This window comes from Telopea speciosissima, chromosome 4 (genome assembly GCF_018873765.1).
Source record: "Telopea speciosissima isolate NSW1024214 ecotype Mountain lineage chromosome 4, Tspe_v1, whole genome shotgun sequence".
In the NCBI taxonomy this organism is placed as follows: Eukaryota; Viridiplantae; Streptophyta; class Magnoliopsida; order Proteales; family Proteaceae; genus Telopea; species Telopea speciosissima.
The window spans coordinates 22,473,436-22,498,889 of NC_057919.1; the positions used below are offsets into that span (position 1 = coordinate 22,473,436).

The window sequence follows — 25,454 nt, forward strand, 5'->3', positions numbered from 1 at the left end:
ATCCTACATTCTTGATTATGAATTAAAGATCAAATCGACTACTCCATTGGCCTAGATCTAAAATTTTTTCCTGATAAACTAAGATTGAAAAAGGCTTACTGATTTGCTGATTTTAGTAGCCTGCATTGAGACCACAATTTTTGGACTGGGCCTACATTACTTCCACACCTAGGTTGACATAAAAGTTTTCCTATGACTAATTCTAAACCTTTAGCTCTTTTGTAATTGAAGTATTCTCCAATTGAATCTATTCTGGGATTTTACGGCTCCAAGCCACTACCTCAAACATGTTGTGGGAGTTTGTGTGGCCTCTTTGGGAGGTAGTGCATTGCATTGCTCCCTTGGCTCCCATAGCCATAGCTTCCCTTTGTTTTGTCCCTTTATGAGAATGGATCTGCCTCAATACTTTGATGGTGCTAATGGGGGAACTCTTAGCCTTTTACACTTGGGGTACTATGGTCTATTTAATCCATATATATAGTGGGGCATGGACTGTTGGAACCTGTTGATCTGGGGTAACCCATTTGGATGGAGACTCTAGTCCTAAGCTACTCAGTTCCCTTGATTTTCCAAGGATTTTGCTTTGGAGGGGAGGTTGGGCGCTCAACTATCTCTTCTGGCTGATATACATATGCTCAGTCATTTCCCATTAGCCTCTGGGATTAGGAGGATCACTAGTTACTCTGATATGATCGTCCCAGGTCATTTGTCTATGCTCTATCATTTCCCATTAGCATCTGTATTGCCCTCTGGGGCTATGAGGATCGCTAGTCACTCTGATATGATCGTCCCAGGTCATTTGTCTGTGCTCGGTCATTTCCCATTAGCATTTGTATTGTCCTCTGGGGCTAGGATGATCGTTGGTCACTTTGATACGATCGTCCCAAGTCATTTGCCTGTGCTCGATCATTTCTCATTAACATCTGTATTGCCCTCTGGGGCTAGGAGGATCGCTGGTCACTCTGATATGATCGTCCCAGTGCCGTCTGGTGCTAGGTTATTCTCTAGTGGTGATCACAATAATGTGATCGGCCTAGTGCCCAACACTAATCTGGAGTGTCCTCCCTCTGCCACTGAAGGGAGCCGCTCTGATTGGGCAGCTGATTATAATTCTAAATGGTATCAGAGCTGGGGCATGGAAATTCCTGTTTGATCGAGGATTCTCGGGTTGATCTCAGGCTCCACGTTGCCTTCCGCGTGGAGGGGGAGATTGGTGGGATATCCACGCATAAGGCAGAAAAATAGTCCCAGATCGGATGAATGGGGATGTGGTAGGTACTAGGTACTTGGGCACCCTCTCCTTAATGGCTAGCTTTTATGGATTCTTATAGATGTATCTTACCATGTGGTCGAATCATAATTGGATAGAAACGTGACATGTGAATAGAGGACCCTAGGCCTTACCTATCACCCATAGAATTTGAACTTGAGCCTCACCTGATCTGCCACATTGCAGATAATAAAGCCTTAAGCAATACCAAATGCAGGAAACTAGTGTATATTATAATGAAATGACAATTACAAGTATACATTCAATAACTAAGCAGTACTACTAAAGAGTATATAAACAAATATAACAAATATAAAACTAAAAACTATATCCCCAAAATACCCGTAAGATAACACTAACACACTAACTACTCTTAACACTCCTCAAGCTGGAGCATATATATCACTCATATCCAACTTGGAATAACCTTTCTAGGAATCAAGACTGAACAGAAGCTTTGTAAACATCATCTCTCACAAAGTGACAATCAACTTCGATGTATTTGGTCCTTTCATGAAACAATGGGTTGCTGGCATTCAATGTGTTTGATCCTTTCATGAAACACTAGATAGCAGTTTGATTATCATAGAACATCTTCATAAGTTTAAAAACTGGAAACCTCAAATCTTAAAGCACTAATTTCAACCACATTAACTTGGTTGTTGTATGAGTCATGGCCCTATACTCTGCCTCAATACTAGATTAAGCCACAGTCATTTACTTCTACTTCTCCATGTGACAAGATTGCCACCAATTTTTTTGAATGTACAGTAATTTGTGGTAGTCTCTTATCATCGTTAGCACCAGTCCAGTCTGCATCGAGTGTCCATCCAAATTAATATACTAATGAGGTCAGTAAATGAGCCCCTTTCTTCGAGCACCCTTAAGTTACTTTAAAATTTGACATGTTGTCTCCCGGTGAATCTTTTTAGGTGATTCCATAAACTAACAAATAACTCCAACAACAAAAGATATGTCTGGTCTAGTAACAGTAAAGTAAATGTGTTTCCCAACTAATCTCCTGTACCAGTGCTTGTCATCAATCTCTTCGCTATCATCTATTCCAAACTTCTGGTGTGGGTCCACAGGTGTGTCAATTAATATGGAAGCAAGCATACCAATCTCAGATAAGAGATTCAAAACAAATATTCTTTATGAGAAACTAATCCATTTTATACTCCAAAGCACTTTAGTATCAAGAAAATACATGAGGGCATCAAAGTTTTTCATCTGAAAATGTTGTTGTAGATAAGATTTCACCTCTATAATCCCAGATGCATCATCCCCAGATATGATAATATCATCAACATATAATCCCAGCGAAGAGCAAACCTATAATGATCAAAATAATGTTGTGAGAACCTGCAGCAAGTAACAATCGAATTGAATTTATCGAATTAGACTCGAGGTGACTATTTTAAATCATAAATTGCCTTGTGTAACTTATAAACTCTTCGAACATTCTCTCCTTGAGCAGCATACCCTATATGTTGCTCCATGTACACCTCATGATGTAAAATACCATATAAGAGAGTATTCTTGAGATCCAAAAGATACAATGGCCAATTATAAATTCACAAGTAAAGATAGGAACACACTAACGAAATTGAGTCTAGCAACGTGAGAGAAGGTCTCAAAGTAATCCACAACATATGTTTAAGTATAACCCTTCATTACCAAACAAACTTTTAGCCGTTCAACAAAGTCATCGGATTGTATTTAATAGTGTACACCCAGTGACACCACACAGTATCCTTACTTGGAGGGTAAATCCACCAAAGTCCATGTCTATCAAGAAATCAAGGCATCCGTAGCCACTTTCCACCCAGGATGAGACAAAGAATCACGATGAGTTTTAGGAATAGAGTGAGCATTAAGGAGATGGAAAATAAGAGAGACAAAATTTTCAATAGGATAAGTAAGCAGACATGGATTTTTTAGTGCAGAAGCAGGTACCTTTGCAAATAGCAACTGGTAAGTCATTAGAAGACAAGGAAGAAGTAGGAACTTCAGCCAGAGGAGAAGATCGTGTGATGGGTTGTGAAACAGGAATAACCGAACCAGGCTGCATTGTCCTCTTACGCTGTTGATAAACTTTCAGTGGTGAAGACGAGATGGTAGTTAGACCATCATCCAAAGGTACTAGATAGGAATAGGAGGGGAGTTAGCAACATCAGAGTCAAGTGAATGCCTAGTGGCAGAAAAATATGGTGTATTCTAAAAAAAAGTAACATCTTCACTGACAATTTTTTTTTTTGGGTAGAATCTTCACTGACAAATTGACATTTTGTAAATTAGATCATAACATTTATACCCTTTATGGTTCCTAGAATAACCACAAAAAAAAAATACATATTTGACAACCTGAAGAGATAATTTACCAACCTAAGGATGCAAATTATGAATTAAAAACGTGCATCCAAAAATCCGAGGTGACAAAAAAAACAAAGGAGGATTTGGAAACACAATAGAGTGAGGAGATCAGTTATCAAGAACAAAAGAAGGCATCTGATTAATCAAACAACAAGCTATTAAAACAACATCACCCCAAAAACTTTGAGAACATTGAATCATTAGAGACCGAACAATGTCCAATAAATATCTATTTTTTCCTTTCAATTACCTTGTTTTGTTGAGGTGTAGAAGAACAACTCGTTTGATGAATCATGCCATGATTAAAAAAAAAACAGATATCTCACGTTGAGTGTACTCAAGTGCATTATTAGATCGAAAATCTTAACATAAACATCAAATTGAGTCTTTATTTCATTATAGAAATCTTTAACAATAAATAATTTTTGAATAATTTTTTAACAAATACAACCAAGTCAGATGAGAATGATCATCTACAAAAATGACAAAATAAGAAAAACCTAATCTATATTTGACTTGATATGTACCCAAATATATGAATGTAATAAAGAAAATAAAGATGTACTTCTAGACACACTATGAAAAGAAAAAGATGACTGATGATGGTTCCTGAGCTCATGCACTTCACACTCAAGGTGTTGCTTTGAAACATATGTTAGAGTTTTGAAAAAGATAGATGGCCCAACCGAAAGTACCACTGAATGGGAGAAACACCACCGCAAGTAGATGGTGCAACACAATCAAGTAGCCCATCCTGCTCAAGTCCTTCACAATTGTCCTCTTTGTCTGGAGATTCTGAAAAATCCAATAAGAGGGATAAAAGGTGATAGAATAGTTTATAGATTTTTTAAGTTGGCTAACTGATAAAAGACTTAAAGGTAATTGCGGCACATGAAGAACAGAAGATAGAGTCATGGATGAGGTGGGGAAACAGTACCATGACCAGTCACTTGGGTAGAAGACCCGTTAGCAAGAATTACATATGAAGGGTTGTGAATTTTATACAAAGAAGAAACAAATCTGACTTTTCAATCATTCATTTGGAAGCACCAAAATCAATTATCAAAGGGTAGGAGATGTGGTAGTAAGAAGAGCTTATGCACTTGTGTGAGTAAGAGTAGCTGTGGAGGAGGAGGTAGCAATGGATGACTCAAAATGCTGACGTTTAAGTAACTGATTATAATCGTATCGTGACGCAGATCCTGATGAAGAAGAAAGTTTGGGTCGTCAAATGATCATTATTATCATCTGACACTATTGTATTTACTGATTATTGAGCCAATTCTGGTTTACCATGTTTAGCTCAGCATCCCTCAATGGTATGATTAGACTTCCAATCAAAAGTGCACTATATGAAAGACCAGTTTGTCTGTTGTCCACCACGGCCATCTGCACCATGGCTGCTCCCTAAGCCACAATTTTTCCCAGCTAGGAAAACTAGAACCACGACCATGACCAGCAACAAAAGCAAAACTTTCCTTAGAAGAGGAGGATACATCAGTGCTGGAGGGAGATATAAGGAGCTGAACTCATTCAGGGAAGACACCTTCTCCCTAGCAGGCAACTGGCTCTTCATTGATTGAAAAATCAGAATTTAATCTAGCCATGAACTTGGCAACTTGAAACTCAGCCCGTTGAATCTTCAACAATTCCATGAATTAGGGATCTAGATGCTGCTTACATGGATTGGTACCTCTCATGTCAAGTCAATAAGTGTCTGATGATTGGTATACAAGGGGCTGACATGATTAGGAGAAGATAAAGTTAATCAAGGAGGAAAGAGAGTGTACTATCAACAGTATGTATGTAAAAAAATTATATCATTTTCTTTTTCCTTTATTATACTATTTCAAAAACTTCACGACCAATATATGAATTCCATGTGCAACGTATCTAGTGGGTGTCAATGACATAATATGTAAGGGTGAAAATCGGTTCAGAACCAGGTATCAATTCGATTCCAAGGAGTATTAGTGTGATCCAAATCCAGACAAAGTCCCGCTTCAGTTCTAAAATTCGATACTCGTACCAAATCTGTACGGTTCCGATTCGATTCCAATTCCTATTCGGTTTGGATCTGGTTCATGTACTTAGTTTATAATAAATGTAGTATAATATATTGTACTACAATATAGTAGTATTATAAAATCTAATACTAGTAAAATATATATTATACAATATTAGTATTATAGTATATTAATATAATAATATATTAGTATTATACTATATTAATGTTTATAAAGTATTATAATATATTGGTACCCAAATTCGATTTGGATTTGGTTTTAACCGTCAGTTTTTATGTTGAATCCAGAAAGTAACCAAGTTGGACTTTTATCCCCTCAAGTACAGTACACCCTCAAGTGCACCAAAAAGGTAGATCTGACGGTGCACATGCACTTGGAGTGTGTTTCAAACAAAAGCACTTTAGGGTCACTTAACAACTGTCTAGTTTAGTTGGTGAGCCGTGGTGCGTTTCATGCCCATGCTCACCAGGAGGTCTCGAGTTCGAGTCTCTTGATTGGTACCTTATCCCCTCCCCGATTCGATCACCCCCTTCTATACCAAAAATATATATAAAGCTCCCAATTCCAAAAAAATGAAGCACTTTAAGGTCACCATCACATGTGCATTTTTGGTGCACTTGAGGTGATAAAAATTCAACCAAGTTCCACCTCGGTTCTATTCCTTGTTTCAAATTATAATCAAATTCTATTCGAGTCGATTTGATTCATATTATTCGGTCTGGATCTGGATCCAGTTTCGATCGATCTGAATCTGGTTTCAGTTTCGGTTTTCGATTCCGATTCCAATTTGACACCTATGTCCCCCGTAGGTAACCTAATATATGGCCGTGTTATCGAACTTCACCCAAGATTTAAACTTTGAAGTCTAAACAGTAAAAGAAGGCAATAAGGTGAGCTGCGTTACCTGTCAGTCAGCCACCACCACCGTCACCTCATCACTTGTCACCGGCGGGCGAAGGAGCAGAAAATGCAGGCCCTTCAGTCACCAGCACTTCGCATCTCTCCCTTAGAACCACTCCGCAAGCAATCCAATTCTGGCAGAGCCAGTGCCAGAAGAACCTCCAAGAAAAAGCTTCCATGGATGTTGAAGCCCATCTCTGCTTCTTCGAAAACAACTTCTGCTCCCAAGAGAGAGAAAGACCCAAAGAAACGAGTGGTTATTACTGGAATGGGCCTTGTTTCTGTATTTGGCAACGAGGTTGATGTCTACTATGATCGCTTGCTTTCTGGTGAGAGCGGTATCGGACCCATCGATCGATTTGATGCCTCCAAGTTCCCCACTCGATTCGGTGGTCAGATTCGTGGGTTCACCTCTGAAGGTTACATTGATGGCAAGAACGACCGTCGTCTTGATAACTGTCTGAGATACTGCCTAGTTGCTGGCAAGAAGGCCCTGGAGGATGCTGCCCTTGGTGGTGATAGCCTCTCCAAGGTATGAGCTTTCTCGATTTTCCGTTTTCTTCGATCCGAATGAATGCGCTAGTGTCCATGCATGTTGGATATTAATTATGAGCTCAACTCATTTCTCATTTGTTTAATGAGAGAGGGAAATACCGGTTGATGTGTTACAAATCCAAGAATGTGTTTTTTGAGGTTCTGAATTTGAGTGTGAATCATGGTTTTAATTGAAGAAGAGCTTCTTGCTCTCGATCGATCTCTATGGAATTCATGGTGACAAATGCTCGATTCATGGAGGGGAATAGCGGGTGATTTGTTAGAACATTCAAGGGTTTTGTCAAATCCGAATCCGTCCCCATACAGATCCCTAGAACACGATTGAATCAAAATAAACAGAGAAAGCAAAGTGTACCTGGCACCCACGTATGTTGATGAAGAACACATAAGAACGCCTCCATTCATAGCAGCATCGATCTGTCAAAGAATGAACGCAATCCGCGATGGGGATCTTCTGCCGTCTCCTAAACTCTTCCACAACTTCCTTTCTTGTGGAGAAAAGAAAAAAGAGAATAATGACTGCAGGGACCCCTCATCAGTTGTATTTATAATACTCCCCAAAACCCTAACCCACTTCCACAATGGGCCGGGCCGGTCTGGTCAATCTCAATAAAATAGTAGCAGCCACGTCAGTCCTTGTATTTCTTGATCCCCATCAATAATCGACCCGATAATTAATTAAGCTCACACTCGTCGCATTTCGGGGAAATCCTAACAATCTCCCACTTGGGCTACATTAATTATAAAGTCATCATTATCAGATGTGGCCATGGGATCTCATTACAACAGTAATGCTACTAAACCTTGATCCAGTCAGCAAATACATCGATGTCGAGCAACAGCAGAGAATACACCTCAACATACGGCATATCTCTTTCTATCAACTACAAACAAAGACCTACTTACTAACATGAACCGCCTTGAGATAATTCTATACAAGGAATGTCGTACACGTTTGTGATTACATAAATATCTTCATCATTCCTAGTGGGTCCTCGAACGTCTCATGAGCATCGTACGATTCATGGATTACCTTTGAACATCGTCATGATTCGTTGGTAATCGAACGACTTGGTTTATTACCAATCGAACATCCGTGGCTAGAAATAGCCAAATGACTTGGCTCGTCGTCAATCGAACATCCATGGACCAAAAGGTCCTCAACACATCAACCATATGCATGCATGCAGATGCTATTCATCACAACAAACAGAAGCATCACAATCGAAACGAAACATATATTAAGTCCTCCCACTCAACAAGCATATCAACGAGATAGGAAGAACTCTCAATCCACAAACAGAACAATCATGTAAAGAAGCACTCCCACTGATCAAGAGAATCGAACAAACTAAATCGATCAAGTTTGAAAGTCAAAATGTTCAAACCATTTCAAACCACACATCTCGGTACAAAGTAATAAAAAACCGTCAAACTATTCGAACCGATTACTTCTTTCGTTCTCAGTCAAGTTATCATTCTCAAGATTTTTTCTTCCTTCTTTCTTTCTTGTGCACAATTAGATATCAATTCCTTTCAAGGGTATACTCGTAGTTTGTTAAGTACATCAATTTCTTTAACATATTCTTCGTGATTTTTAATTCACTCATCCATTCCTTTCATTATTTCTTGTTTTATTTCAGTGTTTGGCTTCATCTTTTCATATTATTGATGCATTTTCAATCCATGCCACCGAAGTAGCTTCCGTCAAATGGCTCAAGGCCTGTTATACCCTATAGGTTACAAATTGTTAATCTTTCATCACTACAATTCTTATTGATGGATTATTCGTTCATGATTCATCATGCTCGTTGGTTAACCGTCAGTTACCATAATTATTCACTTATTATTTCATCTATCATAATAAGTTATTATTCGTCATTCGTCAACAACATAATTTCCATCAGCATATATAGAAACAACACATTATAATATTAAAGGTTTCTATATCGCACAAATCAACATGTTCTTTAACCATCGCATGTTCATTCATCATTCAAACATGTATCAGCATATTATCACAAAATCAGTGGTTCTAAACATTTATAATCAACACATCAGACACATAGTTATATGTAATCAAGATGATAAATATTAAACAACAATACTTCTTTACAACAACATTGCATTCTTACCCTTTCGGGTCAAAGGTACACGTCTTTATCATACCGGTACACGTCTTTATCGTACCGTAAATACCACGAGATAGCAACAACTTTCGGAAATCTCCCTCCACCTTTGGGTGATAGAGAAACCCCTAGGTTATGTACCTCAATAACAATTTATCGCACTGCAATTACCGCGAGATGTCGATGACTTTCGGAAATTTTCCTCCACCTTTGGGCGGTAAGAAAACCCCTAGGCCACGCATCCCAAATTCTTTGAGTACACTATCTTTGGATGAACACAGTGCCTTTCGGTGAAGAGATCAGTAGTTTTCAGAAATCCCAGCACCTTTGGGCAACTGGAACCCTTAGGCCACTATCCTTCCAATCCATATGCATATCACCTTGTCAAACTTTGGTAACATCGCCTTTGGGCTAATGTCACCTATTCCGCTGCCTTGACAGAACCATAAAAGGATTCAATGGGCCACTTTGGTGGATCACCATTTCACCCTCTCATAATTCCTCAACTAGATATGCAACAATATATGTGGAAGTAAACACATTGATCGTCCATAATGTGTTGTGACATGCATATTTATCGTCAAAGCGGCAATGGTCAACCCAATATAGTCCAAATATGTTCAAAGCAGCATAATCGTCCAAAACAGGTCCCTGAGATTATTAAACGTCCCAAAACCAGGTACCAGTGGGTAGGTCTTGTAATTACGAACGAAACAAGACCAACTGGAGCCCAATCGGACGCTCCACTAGCCCATACGTCACTCGAAGGTGACACAGTCGTCATTAACAGGTCCCATAAAATTCGACAAAATATTTAAACAGGATACCCAAAACGTCAGTTTTGAAAATACAAGCAAAATGGAGCATCCCAGAATAGAATCTAATCAAAACGACGTTCCAAAACAGGAAAAACAACTTCTAGAACAATTAAAAAAGTTCTAAAACAGTCGATTTTGTTCCCAAAACAACTAGAAAACACAAAAACCGTCAAAACCACAATATCTGTTCATACAAAGTATGCCGAATTGCATATCAAATCGAAGAGCACGAAAAAACAGACACACCAGAAAAAACCGCGTCTCAAAATTCATCCAAACGAACCCACACGGTCCATTTGAAGTTTTCTGGTTATTTTCCCCCCGTTTTTTTTTTTTTGTTTGTTTGTTTTAAATCCGAACCGAACCGAACCGGTCCAAATAAAACCGAACCAAAGCAACCAGCCCGGACCGAACCCGGTTCGCATGAATTGGACCGCCAGCCCACCCATCCGGGTAAAAAAACGGGTCACTAATCGGGTCCCGGGTCGGGTTACCTTTGGCCGGGTCAGGAATCTTTGACCGGGTCTCGGTTGACAGGGTCTGGGTCAGGTTTGACCCGGGTCGGGTCAGCTTTGACCGGGTCAAACTTGACCCGTAAGGAACAGGTCTGACGTCATGCTGACGTCAGCATCGCTATTTTTATTTTTTTTTGCAACGGCCGCCAGCGCCTGGATCTCACTCACGCCTTCGGGCGGTGAGTGCCGGCGCGTCCGGCCGCCGGCGGCGACGATCCACCCACCGCCGTGATCGTCTCGGCGAGCACTTCACACCCATACAAAAATATTCGACTTTCGCCGGTGGAAAATTCCGGCAGCCTCGAAAACGTGCGGTTCCGCTAAAATCCGGCCAAAATCCCTATTTCCATCGTCAAAACTCGATCCAGGTTCTTAATCAATCAATCCTAGGTCCGTATGGCCGGCTCTGATACCACTTGTTAGAACATTCAAGGGTTTTGTCGAACCCGAATCCGTCCCCATACAGATCCCTAGAACATGATTGAATCAAAATAAACAAAGAAAGCAAAGTGTACCTGGCACCCACTTATGTTGATGAAAAACACATAAGAACGCCTCCATTCATAGCAGCATCGATCTGTCAGAGAATGAACGCAATCCGCGATGGGGATCTTCTGCCGTCTCCTAAACTCTTTCACAACTCCCTTTCTTGTGGAGAAAAGAGAAAAGAGAATAGTGACTGCAGGGACCCCTCATCAGTTGTATTTATAATACTCCCCAAAACCCTAACCCACTTCCACAATGGGTCGGGCCGGTCCGGTCCATCTCAATAAAATAGTAGCAGCCACGTCAGCCTTTGTATTTTTTGATCCCCATCAATGATCGATCCGATAATTAATTAAGCCCACACTCGTCGCATTTCGGGGAAATCCTAACAATTTCAACCTGGTTTTGGTTTGGACAATAATGAATTTATGCTCTGCTTCACCAATGCAGTTGTTTTGGATTTACGGACAATTATAGTTTCATACTTTCATATGAGGACTAGAAAAACAATCGAACGAACTATTGATGTTGAATACCCAATCATTTCGAACAATTTTCCCAATCAACAAAGAAGTCCCGGGGCACAATGACAACGGGAAGCCTACACTTCAGCTGGTATGCTTCTGAAAATTACACAAAATCATGGGCAAATCTGCCCCCTGTATTCTTGTAAATTACCATATATGAATACTCACAAAATGTGTGCAGACCAGAAACCAGTCTGAGTGACTTGGCTGTACACGTTCTTTTCAGTTGCAGGAGCAATGATTATTCCACTTTGTTTGGTAACCTAATGGAACTGAACCAAGAATCAAATAATCCTAACAAACTTTGGGTTCTGGATTCTATTTGTATCCATTAATTGGTGTTGCCACATCAATTTTTGCAACTTTCTCATAGTAGTTATTTGTAAGCTGAATTAGTTTCATTATCTCAAGCACTGCAGCATTATTATTTTTGGAATTTTCACCAATAAATATAATAAGTCTCAACTTGCATATGTTGTCTTTGCAGGTTTTAGTTAAATGTCTCTGATGATTTGCTGAACCATCCCCTGAAACTATGTCTTGTTTCTCACTGTTGTTGCTCATTTTATTCTGTTTGCAGATTGACAAGGAACGGGCTGGTGTGCTTGTAGGAACAGGCATGGGTGGTCTATCAGTGTTTTCTGATAGTGTTCAAAGTCTCATTGAGAAAGGTCACAGGAAAATAACTCCATTTTTCATTCCTTACACCATACCAAACATGGGGTCTGCCTTGCTTGCAATAGAACTTGGTTTCATGGGTCCAAATTATTCAATTTCAACTGCCTGTGCTACGTCAAATTACTGCTTCTATGCTGCGGCTAACCATATCCGACAAGGTGAGGCTGATTTAATGATTGCTGGTGGAACTGAAGCTGCAATTGTTCCCATTGGTTTAGGAGGCTTTGTTGCATGTAGAGCTTTGTCACAGAGAAATGATGATCCAAAAACTGCTTCAAGGCCATGGGACAAAGATCGTGATGGCTTTGTGATGGGTGAAGGTGCTGGAGTGTTGGTATGTTCTAGAGTCTTTTGCATGTTATTGAGAGGCAATTCTTTGATCTCTTATAACCCCTTATTGCACCTTTGTTTTAAGGCTGAGCATCAGACTGTAGACTAAGTGTATCTGCATATTGAATTGGTTATGGTCACATGATTTTAGCGATAATGCATGGAATAAGGCAGAATACATTGACTTCTGTGTCTTGATGGGCAAGAACTTTAATTATAGAGTTCTTAACATACAGATGAACACCATTCAGGTGTGTCTTTATCATTTGGACTATCTTGCAAATAAGATAATGTTAGTTTTCACCCTTTAGTTCAGATTTGTATCACCCAGTAATATCCAATAGCAAATCCTGATTAGATCTAATTCAGAAAAAAGAGGTTGTTCTGAGGTCACAATTGTTTTTGTGTTTCCTGGATTTCAAATTCCGATTTCATACCCTGTGAACTTCTTTATGGAAATTTGAATGAGGGGTAACAAATATAATTTGTCCACACACAAGAAGAAGCCTGTGAAAACAAATCCAAGTGAGCAGAAATGGTATTTCAGCTTGAGCTGGCCGGGCTGTAATTAACTGAACCCAGGTTGGGCTTGATTCTATCGCCATCATAATCTTCCTCAAAGGAGAAGCGGCATTTGGGGGTTGTAGTAATTACCGTGGGAAAACATTTGCGAATTGTAAATTGCTTTCAACTGGCAACAGTAGTGTGAATTTTGGGAAGAGTTAGGAATGGAGGCGGCCCACGCAGGGGAAGATGGACCGGGGCCTGGCTTTTTTTATTTGAAACATTCGGGGTTCAGCTTTATTGTGAGATCGCAGTCTTTGACACCTGCAGCTCTTTGAACAGAACTTCAAAAAGATTCTCTAGGGTTTATCTTTGCCACCATTGCAGCTGAGATAGGGCATCATTATGGACACATCTTGACTGATGCATACTCCTTGAAGTTAGCACCCCCAGAGATGAGCACTTAGGAGAAGAGAATGGAGGTCTAAGTCCTGCAGACAACTGATCAGAGATTTACTCTCTTTCGCAAGTAAATAATCCTCAATTGCTTCAGCTGCTCAGATTACACTTAAGCTGAGTATCAAATTACGTATTAACCCTTCTTCTATGACATTGAATGCATTCTAATATCTACAAGCATTTAAAATTCATATTCAATCTCATGCAGTGAAATGACCATTGTGCCCCTATATTCCCAACCATGTCCCCTGTCTTACTTTATGGGTAAATGCTGTCTTATGAGTTTTTGGGCAAACACATACTAATGGGATCCTGGTTCAGAACTTGCAACAGATTCAGAATCTTCAGTAGACAGGATCATAGGGAGGTGAGAACACAACCAGAAATGAGCAATTTTATTAACAAAGGAAGAAGTAAGAAAGAGATAAGAGGGATATGACCAAGGATTCTCACCAAAGCCTAGGTTAGCATCTCACCAACCAAAACAAGCTCACCAAGCATCTCACAGCTATTAGCATAAAACCAGAAATTTCATTCAAATTTTTAACTTGCTTCAAAATTCTTACAGGCTTCTCTTTTTATAGAGAAGTTGGGAGGGTCCTAGGCCCTCATTGGGATTTTTCAAGATATTTAATGAACTTTACATTTTCAAGGTCTTTCACAACTAACAATGAAACTATCCTATTGACATACCCAAGACTTCACAAATTTAGAGGATTAGATACAACTAACTAGTTAAATTCTTATGGGCTACTTATCCCTCATATATGGGCTTTCAGAATAGGCCCATTACGATAAAACATAAAAATTCCCAGCCTATGACCCCTATAACCCACTAAGGTACTTATTTATCCCATTAGACTAGGATTTGGGCTTGTTCCGGCATGAATACTTGTGCTGGACCTCTCTTGTTCTACATCAAATACATTTGTGATGCTAAAAAAAAGGTTGATTAGATATGTTTTTTTTTTTAAATGCTTATGCAATGCTTCACCTCAATTCCTTTTCGATACCTTTTCCTACATCGTTTCTCGTTTTGTTGTTTATGAATGTTGGGTTATTGTCTTGATAGATAATGGAGAGCTTGGAACATGCAATGAAACGTGATGCACCTATTATTGCTGAATACTTGGGAGGTGCAGTAACTTGTGATGCTTATCATATGACCGATCCCAGAGCTGATGGACTTGGTGTTTCATCATGTATTGAAGGAAGCCTTGAGGATGCTGGCGTGACACCAGAGGAGGTACATTCTTTTGTTGGCTTGGTTACTATTGATAGTCATGTTTTATCAACAATATTTGCATTGAAATATTATTCTAAGCTTTCTTTCTATTATTATAGTTTGACTTATCTTGTTATTCTTTAAAATAAACTCTGCTTACAATTGTATGTATTTTTTCTCAAATTCCTATGCCATTGTTGTTATTATCTTTATCCCCTAACATATAATTAGAGCAGCAATGTTTTAGATTCAGTTGATAAATAAATAAATAAATGCTCAGACCTCTCCCAAATTAATAGAAGCAATGATTAGTGAAGGCATTTCATGCCTTTGAGTATGGCAAGAGGACCCATCGAAAGACTGAGTCTGAACTGGTGCACAAGTGTCTACTGAAAATTCCTTCTAAAAACATCTCATTAGTCTCATTATCTTATGAATTCTGAATTTCCTACCAGAAAATTCCTTTTCAAAACAATCCCATTAGTTTCAGTAATAACTATATCCTATTGTCTTATGAATTCTGAACTTATGCCATCAAACTCCTAGGAGAATGGAATCTTCCAGGGGGAAAGAATCACATCAGAGATAACTTGGATATTTCCTTCTTCTATATCATATTTTTCCCTTCTATCACCATTTGACCTATGAAAATATACTCTAGTCCCATGTAATGGTGCTCCTTCGAATATCCTTAACAGAATCTGTTTCACAGCTTTTAAACCTAGTGAACTACTTTGTTTGACATATTGCTGAATTATTTCATTCTTAGGGTATTACTAATGCCATGAAACCCTTGTCCTGCATCAATTTGGGGTGTCCATGGTTGTCCTATGTCATTTCAAAATGCACTATCTTCTTTAACCAGTTGATTGTGGATACCTAAATCCCCCATAAACCCTCTCCCCCCGATCCTCTAAAAAAAAAAGGAAAAGAAAAGAAAGGGGCAGGAATCAATCCTGTTGACTTAAGAGCTGGACGAAGGATCCCTTGGCACAACTGCTTCAATTGGATCAACAAGTACATCCTTTGAAGGCAAATTTTGCTCAGGTTTTGGATCTTGTCTTTTCTGATTAAGGCTCCTCAAGTTTGGTGGCTGGATGTTTGTACACCCTAGCAGAGTAGGTTTTCATAGAATGGAATTCCTCAATTAAGCAGGGATTAGCAAGCAGAGCTGGTTGCAGCTCATGCTCTCTTTGGATGAATTCGGTTTGTAAATTCCTGATCAAAGGGAGAAGCTTCTGGGAAATTGCTTCTCCCACTAATTTTTCCTGCAGACCTAGGAACTGAATCTCATAAAGCAGGTACTTAATGAAGAAGCTTCTTCAAGTTCAGGATGGTACAGCTACCTCATTTTGGCATGATGATTGGCACTGGAATCGAGTTCTGCTGCTAAGATACGTAACCAGATCTAGATATGGTTTATATTCCTTGGGATTTTACAGTTTTCATGTGGGTAGAAACTTTAAAAAAGGCATACCCAGTGCATGAGGCTCCCACCACTGCGGAGTCTGGGGAGGATCATAATGTACGCACCTTACCCCCTCTTCACAATGAGGCTGTTTCCCAACTCTAACCAAGTGGTTGCAATGAAACAATCTTACCATTGCGCCGAGGTCGGCCCTCTATATGGAGCAATCTTACTGTTACTTAAGATATTATTCATAAATGAGCAAATACCCCCATTTGAATCCAACAAAAATAGTTAGAAAACAAAATTCAAAAGGATAAAAAGTCAACCCACCAGTTGAAGAACAAAAATTGGATTTTTGGTTGTAGGTGAAATTTTCAACTTTCAAATGCTAGGGTTTTTCTCAAATCTAGAATTCCATAAATCTTGTCATGATGGAACATCATTAAAAACCAAAAGAATGGCAAAATAATCATTTGTTTTGATATCTAAAAATTTATTTTCATTCTGAGCTGATTTTAATAGCATTCACGCACACCAAATAAGGTTTGACCCGACCATAACTCATTCAATATAAATCAGATTAAAGCAATCTTGGATTTGTTTTAAAGCTTTACAACATAACAAATAAGGTTGTACTTGTTTGAAAGCTTTCCAACAAATCCATGACTGATGGTGGTGGTGGTGGCGGGATGGCGGTGACAATGGTGGCGTGGAAGTGGTGGTGGTGGCGAGACCATTAGGAGAAGAAGAAGGGTGGTGTTTTATTTTTAACATGAAATTACTATTTTGCCCATCAAATTAACCATGTGCTCATTAAAGAGCAAGAGTGAAATCAAATGAAATAGAAATTCTGAAACAGCTCCTCAGCTATTTCAGAATTTCTATTCCATTTGAATTCTATTTCACTGAAATAAGGTGCAAAAATCAAACCAAACAATTTCCGAAATAGAAATCATCCCATGAAAATGAAATAGAAATCATACCAAATCAGGTCTGAGGCCTGCTGGTTGGAATCTCAGAGGTCTCCAAATTAGTCCTGCGGTCGTCTTGTTCGCCAAGTAGTTCTGCTGCAACTTCATCTCATCGGATCTCAGCAACCTTACACCCATTAAGGCTGATATTTGGAGGATTAAATCAGCACCTTGAGAGCTCCACTCGATCCTATTTTGATGTTCATCTACAGCTGAATTGGATTATTTCCAGTAAGTTTTTAATTTGAAAACTTAGTTTCTATGTTCGTAATCCTGCTCAGCCCCTATGGCTCAGTTTTGGCTGATTTTTGGAGCATCCATTCTCACCATCAGAAGCACCACTCAACCTGAATTTGAGCCCCATCAGATGGTTGCTGGTTAGTATTCTGTGACTTAAAGTTTTCTGGGTTTTAACCTCTGTCCTATGTCATGTGATAATGGGTATTGTGCTGCTGTTGTTTACTCTGTTGGGCTGGAGTTGTTTCCTACATTTTTAGGATTTTGTTGGTGCTCTAAGGGACTGATATAACTCTTGTTTACCTACTGTTGAGTTAGCATTCATATCTGAGATCAGAACTGAAACCAGTGGCTATTTGGGTTGTATCCTGTGATCCTAATTGGGGTTAGGGTAATTCCTACCTAGCCTTACATTAGATGCCTTTCCCGCAGGCCTAGTAGTGATTCTAGGTCATGTCCTTTCTTTATCTTTCTTTTTTCATCTTCTACTCTCTTCTTCTTCCCTTCTTTTCCAAGATCAGTTTCTGTTCATTCATTCTATGGGCCCTTGAGTAGGATAGACCAAAAAAAAAAAAATGCAATTCTGTTTTGATCTTCAAAGTACTGTTCTGACCTTTAACTCTGTTCTTATTTCTTCTCAAGTTTTAGGACAGGTTTTGCTGCTGATATAGAGTCCAGCCACCCCCATTGTTACACATTGTTGGGCGTCATGGTTTTAAGTTTCAGTTGAAACTGCAAGTTTCGACTTTGTCCCAGACAAACCAAGGGTTGAAACTGGTTTGTACCAGGTTTTGACCCTGTTTCACATGTTTCGACACTTGATTTTGTCCAAGAGCTTGGAGTTTCAACACTGCCAAGGGGGATTGTGCTAAAAACTTGTAGTTTTTGGCCAAATAACTTGATTTCTTCCTACTTTTTGGCATTCTTCTACTCATTTAACTCTTCTACAACTTGGATTTGCATGATTGGATCTTGAAGGTAATGTTTTTTTCCCCCAAATCTAATTTTTGGAAGAATTTGTACATAGACATAGTGTTAGGCGCAAACTCTGTTATGGGATACATGTGTTCCATTAGGAAGAGCGTTACCGACATCTTTAGTGGTACACAGCTCGTGGACTAGACCCACCAAGACACTCCATATATTGAGTGGTGAGTGTTCTATACTTGTATTTCATTAACCTAATGATTGTTTTAAGTGCATATTTACATTTCCAGCAGCTAAATTATATGTAGTTAGTGTTTATAATAGGGCTAGTGTACAACAGCCTTCAGTTTACACTAGCAAACTTGGGTCCAAATTACAAGTACCATTTTGGGTGGTTTTTTTGTGAAACTAATTCATGGAAGAGGTGTAAAATGGTAAAAATAGGCAGCACACCCCCCCCCCCCCCCAAAAAAAATCCTAAGCCAAAACCTCGATCCTTGCTGGCAATACACTGCTATCTTCTAGTGACCTGTGGCAGCATTATATGTTTCTGGGTTTGCTATTTTTCTGCTTGTTTCTGATTACCATCTTACTTTCTATTTGTTCTCCTTAGTTGCTATTTTTGTGCCATGTTTCTGCTTGCTGTATCTATTCTAGCTAGTTACTAAATTCTTTTGCTTCTATTTCTTAGATTTTCATTTACCAATCTTGCTTAGTTTCTGATTCTGTAGTTTCTAATTCCACATCACTTGTTATTTTGTTTCCTCTAGTCACTACTTTCATTCCTCACTTCATATTTTGACATTCACTTGCTAATCTATGATATTTTTGCTGTTTCCTTACTGTTACCAATTCTGAATCCTGGTGATGCAGATTCATCACCAAATAGGGCTTGTTTCATTGGGAATAAGTCTAGGGTTGAGTTACATACATGTTGGACCTTTGATCTCATGGGTTTCTAATGTAATAGGCCACTTTTATGGGCCTAAAATATGGGTATATAGGTTGCATACGGGATTAGCCCAATACTTAGTTTATTTTTATGTTTTTTAATTAAATCGGTTTAAATTGGTTGCATCCAATTGATTCAATTTAAGTGATCATGTGACTTGGTTAAGTGGTCATGTGACAACTTAAGTAGTCATGTGATGTAAGTTGGGCTGGATTAAGACTCTATAAGTCCAGCCATGTTTTGAGTCTATTTCTTTTAGTATTTTAGTTTCCTAGTTGGTTTAAGTTACCTAATAGGTTAGGGATAAGGTTAGGCCATTCCTTTTTAGTGTCTAAGTCTATTTTCGAGTCTTCTATATAAGTTTGTAAGGGAGGCCAGCATTACATACGAATTTGATTAATAAAAATTAGCTTTATGCTTGCTGCCATTGCTGTTGCTTCTCTCTTCAGAGACTGTCTTGTGTGTCATATCAAGACCCCTTGTGAGTCATATCAAGGGTTAGGGCTGGTGGACTCCGGCGACTCCTTGCATCTTGTAGATCGGGAGGTCCTTCTTCTTCAATCAAGTTTCTTCAAAGCTGCTGCCATTGAAGACTTGCAACAAGTAAGAAATTCTGCAACTATTCTTCTTCCTTCTAGAAGGTCACATACAAGGTGATTTTCGTGAGAATTCTGCCCAGCCAAATCTAACCATTAGAACCTACTAAAAATTTGATTGAGTCTTCCTCAAACCCTAAGAGAGACTCGATTGAAATTTCAGCACCATCCACCCAGTCGATTGTTTGAAATTATAGTTTTACCCCTCTCTCCTACTTCTACTAGGAAACCTCCATAACTTTGAATCTGTCCATCAGTTTCCCCCTTACATCATTGTTGACACTCGATCCAAGTTTCAGCCCCAAACTCCCATTCTAACCCCTCCATTCCTCCACTCCATTAAACCCAAAACCTGTAACTCAATTCTGTCCAGAATTGCAGAATTTCAAAACTCATCCAACCCCTAACCTTTTAATACCATATTGACCCCTTAGACCTGCCCATTAATACCCTGTAAACCCCTTTCCCAATATCCAACCCAAACCCTAGGAATTGACCTAAATCCTAGTGCTGTCCATTCGAACCAGTAGCCCCTTTTGTTGTTTGATCTTGTTGTTTGGCTCCTAGTAGATCTCCTACCTATCTAGGACTACATTAAGTGGTATCAGAGCCATGGCTGAGCATGGTACCCCTGTTGTGGACCCCACACAACCACCCCCATCCGATTCTCTGCTGCAATTGTGACTATGCTGCAGAAGATTTCAACAAACCAGCAAGGCCTTGGTGATCGAATGACAGCAATGGAACAAAGGCCAATTGTGCCTCTTGTAAGCAACATTCCCCTAGAAAAGGACAGATATCAAGTCAATTCGGTAGTACAAAGAGCCCCAAGGAGAGATCAATACAGAGAAGACAGAGAAAGGTACAGAGATCATAGTGAAGATAGGAACAGAGGATACAGAGACTACAGGAGACGCCATAGACCTCCAGAGGCGTATAAGTTGAGAGACTTTGATGGCAGACCAATCCACAGGTATTTTGTGATTGGTTAGCTGCTTTAGATGATTATTTTAATTGGTATAATTTGCCTGAGCATAGGAAAATGAGACTAGCACATACCAAGCTAGTGAGACCAGCACATAATTGGTGGAGAACCCAGATGGATTATCCTGTCTATAGTGGTAGAGAACCTGTTACATAGGCAGAGATGAAAGAAGATCTGAGTAAGAAATATTTCCCACGAACGTTTAGAGCTCTACAACAAGGTAACTTAAATTCCCATCGACAACATCACCACCAAAAGGCCTTCAAATCTTAAGACAACTTGAAGCCTCCATCAATGAGGTTCCGTTTGCAAGTTGAAGAGTGTGGGAAATCTAACTTCACCAGTATTAAAACAGTGGCTAAAGACAAATTTCCATTACCAAAGGAAGTTGAGAGAGCACAAGTTAAAGATAAAGCTGAAGTGGCAGTGAATTGTGATGAAAAGAAAGAGACAGCCCCTATAGCTTCAAAGATGGAAAGTCGACATGTAGAAGACCCTACTGAAGTGGCCAATGTCGAAGAAATCAAAGTAGAAAAAGATGAAACAACAGAAGATGAAGAGGTGGTTGAGAGCACTCCACAAGAAATTATTGGCATTCAAGATGCTGCTTTTGAAGAGGTGGAGCTTGTGTCTCAAGTATTAGATGCGAAGGTTGCTAACACTGAAGACTCTATGGACAGGACAATCACAATTGCTGCTGATTCAGAAAACGAACATATAGAGTTTGTTATGCCACCATGGTTCTTCGAAGAGAAAGCTCCACGCCTTGGAGATTTTATCCCCAATGTTCCTGCTTCACTGGAATTCTGTTTGGGGATGGTCAAAGCTGCTGATCACATGTTGATTCCCCCTCATCACTACAAAATTCGAGGACGAATTTTTTCAAGTTGGGGAGAGTTGATGCAGATTCATCACCAAATAGGGCTTGTTTCATTGGAAATAAGTCTAGGGTTGAGTTACATACATGTTGGGCCTTTGACCCCATGGGTTTCTAATGTAATAGGCCACTTTTATGGGCCTAAAATATGGGTATATAGGTTGCATACGGGATTAGCCCAATACTTAGTTTATTTTTATGTTTTTTAATTGAACCGGTTCAAATTGGTTGCATCCAATTGGTTCAATTTAAGTGATCATGTGACTTGGTTAAGTGGTCATGTGACAACTTAAGTAATCATGTGATGTAAGTTGGGCTGGATTAGGACTCTATAAGTCCAGCCATGTTTTGAGTCTATTTCTTTTAGTATTTTAGTTTCCTAGTTGATTTAAGTTACCTAATAGGTTAGGGATAAGGTTAGGCCATTCTTTTTTAGTGTCTAAGTCTATTTTTGAGTCTTCTATATAAGTTTGTAAGAGAGGCCAGCATTACATACGAATTTGATTAATAAAAATTAGCTTTATGCTTACTGCCATTACTGTTGCTTCTCTCTTCAGAGACTATCTTGTGTGTGATATCAAGACCCCTTGTGAGTCATATCAAGGGTTAGGGCTGGTGGACTCCGGCGACTCCTTGCATCTTGTAGATCGGGAGGTCCTTCTTCTTCAATCAAGTTTCTTCAAAGCTGCTGCCATTGAAGACTTGCAACAAGTAAGAAATTCTGCAACTATTCTGCTTCCTTCTAGAAGGTCACATACAAGGTGATTTTCGTGAGAATTCTGCCCAGCCAAATCTAACCATTAGAACCTGCTAAAAATTTGATCGAGTCTTCCTCAAACCCTAAGAGAGACTTGATTCAAATTTCAGCACCATCCACCTAGCCGATTGTCTAAAATTACAGTTTTACCCCTCTCTCCTACTTTTACTAGGAAACCTCCATAACTTCGAATCTGTCCATTAGTTTCAAACCAAACTTTCAGCATACATCCCTTACATCATTGTTGACACTCGATCCAAGTTTCAGCCCCAAACTCCCACTCTAACCCCTCCATTCCTCCACTCCATTAAACCCAAAACCTACAACTCTATTCTGTTCAGAATTGTAGAATTTCAAAACTCATCCAACCCCTAACCTTTTAATACCATATTGACCCCCTGGACCTGCCCATTAATACCCTATAAACCCCTTTCCCAATATCCAACCCAAACCCTAGGAATTGACCTAAATCCTAGTGCTGTCCATTCGAACCAGCGGCCCCTTTTGTTGTTTGATCTTGTTGTTTGGCTCCTAGTAGGTCTCCTACCTATCTAGGACCACATTACCTGGTTTTAACCGCTTTCTATTTCAGTGAACCACTAATATCTCCTAATCTGGCCATTGGATCAACTTCCAATTTTGAGGAATCCTTCCTTATGTTCAATAGGCCTATCGAATGGATCAAGGACTAGATCTGAAACCTGGATTTTTAAGTTATTAAAATTCTCATAGTTTTGGCCTGATTCCTCTTGCTGTGGTTCTGTCCTATGTGTTTCAAGTTTTAGAAACACATCAATTGGTATCAGAGCTATGGACGGACAGCAGAGCCACTACGTTGATGGGGAGATATCGAGGGTGATGCAGATAAGTCACATAAAGAGCTTATTTTATTGAGTTGTAGAAGGCGGGCCTTGATGCAATGTTAAGGTTGCTCCATTGTGACCATGTGGTCAGAGGTTCGAGCCTGGAAACAGCCTCTTTACGAAAGCAGGGGTAAGGCTGCGTACATTATGACCCTCCCCAGACCCCACAGTGGTGGGAGCCTTGTGCACTGGGTATGCCCTTTTTTAAGCTTTGGATTAAGTTATGATGTGTTGGGCCTTTGATCCCTTTACTTCATTAGTTTAGTTAGATTCAAGTTTTGCGTTAGTTTTTCTTTCATTATTTTAGTTTCCTAGTCAGTTTATGTTACCTTATTAGTTAAGGATTGGGTTAGGCCTTTTCCTTTTTAGTGTTTGAGTCTTCTATATAAGTGTGTAAGGGGCTACATCCTTGTACTCGAATTTGATTAATGAGATATTGGTTTGAGCCTTTTCTTTTATTCTGTGAGATTCAGATGGCCTTGAGATTTCAGTGCTATATGGTGAGATGCCATTGCTAAGAGACCAAAATATGGTGAGAGGCCGTGGGTGAGACGAATCTGAGAGAGACTACCCTATATTCTTCTTCCCTTCTTCGATTTTTTTTTATATTATTCTGAAATTACCTGCAAATTTGAGAACCGATTGAAGTATTTGCTGTTGCTGGACCTGAAGTTTGCGATCCGCTTGTGGACTGGTGTACATTAGAGGGTTGTGAAAATCTACCTTTGATTGAAGGATGATTGAGTGGATCTGGTTTGACATCACCACAAAACTCATGTTTTGTGGATGAGTTTTTCTCAAGACTCGGAGAGTTGATGCAGTTCAAAAGAATAAGAAGGCCAACAGCAAACCAGGTCGTCAAACTGGACCAAGAATGGACAAATACGTTTAATTTTGAGTGTCCAATGGGTTATATGGGCCATAGGCTTAATACTTTTGGGTTTACTATTGTAATGGGCCAGTTCTATAAGCCCAAATATTTTGGTTGTACTATTCTGTCTTCTAGGTTATGATGGGTCAAAGTTGAACAATATCTAATTTTGTTTTATCAGTAAAACTAATTGGTAGATTATGCTTTGGATTATGAAAGATGGCAATAGGTGAAAGAAAGTTGAAAAGATGATCAAGTAGGCTTCCTAGGGCTTATTGATTTGGCTAAATAGGGTTTTCCTCAGTTGTTCTAATAAGGGCAACTATAAGGTTGTGCTTGTGTGGGTGAAAATGGAGGAAGTTAGGGGAATTGGTAGGTTAGATTCCAGATGATTAGGTTGATAGTTTGAGAGCTTTATAAACCATAGTTTTGAGTGAGAAAGATCACTATACGAACATGTTGAGATTTGAGCCTTTACATTAATCTTGAAAGCCCAATTCATAGTTTTCTTCCAATGACCAACAACAACTCAGCCTTATCCCAAATAAATGGGGTCGGCTACATGAATCTTTTTTAAGACAAAATAATAATAATAATAATAAAAGAAAAAAGAAAAGGAACACAACAACTACAACTCAGCCTTATACAAACTAACTTGGGTCGGCTACACGGATCCTTGCCCTCCAATCAGCTCTATTCGACGTCATACTAGAAACAAGACCTAAACTATGCATGCATTTACTCACCAATTCTCCTAGGCTCATTTTAGGCCTGCCCCTAGCTCTTTTAGTACCTTTAATTTGAATCAAGTGACTCCTCCGAACTGGAGCATCCGAAAGCCTTCGTTGGACATGGCCATGCCACCTCAAACGACTTTCTCGTAGCTTATCTTGAATCGGGGCTACTCCCAAATCAGCTCTAATATGATTGTTAGAATAAGTAGTCTACTCGATAGGGGTATTTCTGTCCTTTTTTATGTTCTTTCTCCCTTACCCAATTCTTATTGGGTATTCCTAATTACAATCGGCAAGGGTAGCTTTCCTATTTGTAGTCTGAATAGTTGTAATTCTTTGAATATAAATAAAGTGGCTTGGTGATCCATATTGATCACTCAAGCATTCAGATCTACAGGGCTTCTAACATGGTATCAGAGCCAAATCTGATCTAAGAACAAATTCTCAAGGTTTTTTCTGGTTTTTTTTTCTTTCCCC

General features: G+C 39.3%; 1 protein-coding gene across 1 annotated transcript in view; it reads left to right on the forward strand.

The window, feature by feature from the left end:
* Positions 1-6,492: 6,492 nt before the first annotated feature.
* Positions 6,493-25,454, forward strand: part of LOC122658438 (3-oxoacyl-[acyl-carrier-protein] synthase I, chloroplastic-like) — a 30,049-nt gene continuing 11,087 nt past the window's right edge. Inside the window, exons 1-3 of the mRNA XM_043853403.1 lie at positions 6,493-7,102; positions 12,181-12,612; positions 14,644-14,817. Coding sequence (XP_043709338.1) covers positions 6,638-7,102; positions 12,181-12,612; positions 14,644-14,817 — 1,071 coding nt within the window. The 5' untranslated portion in view covers positions 6,493-6,637. The remainder of the gene's footprint in view (positions 7,103-12,180; positions 12,613-14,643; positions 14,818-25,454) is intronic.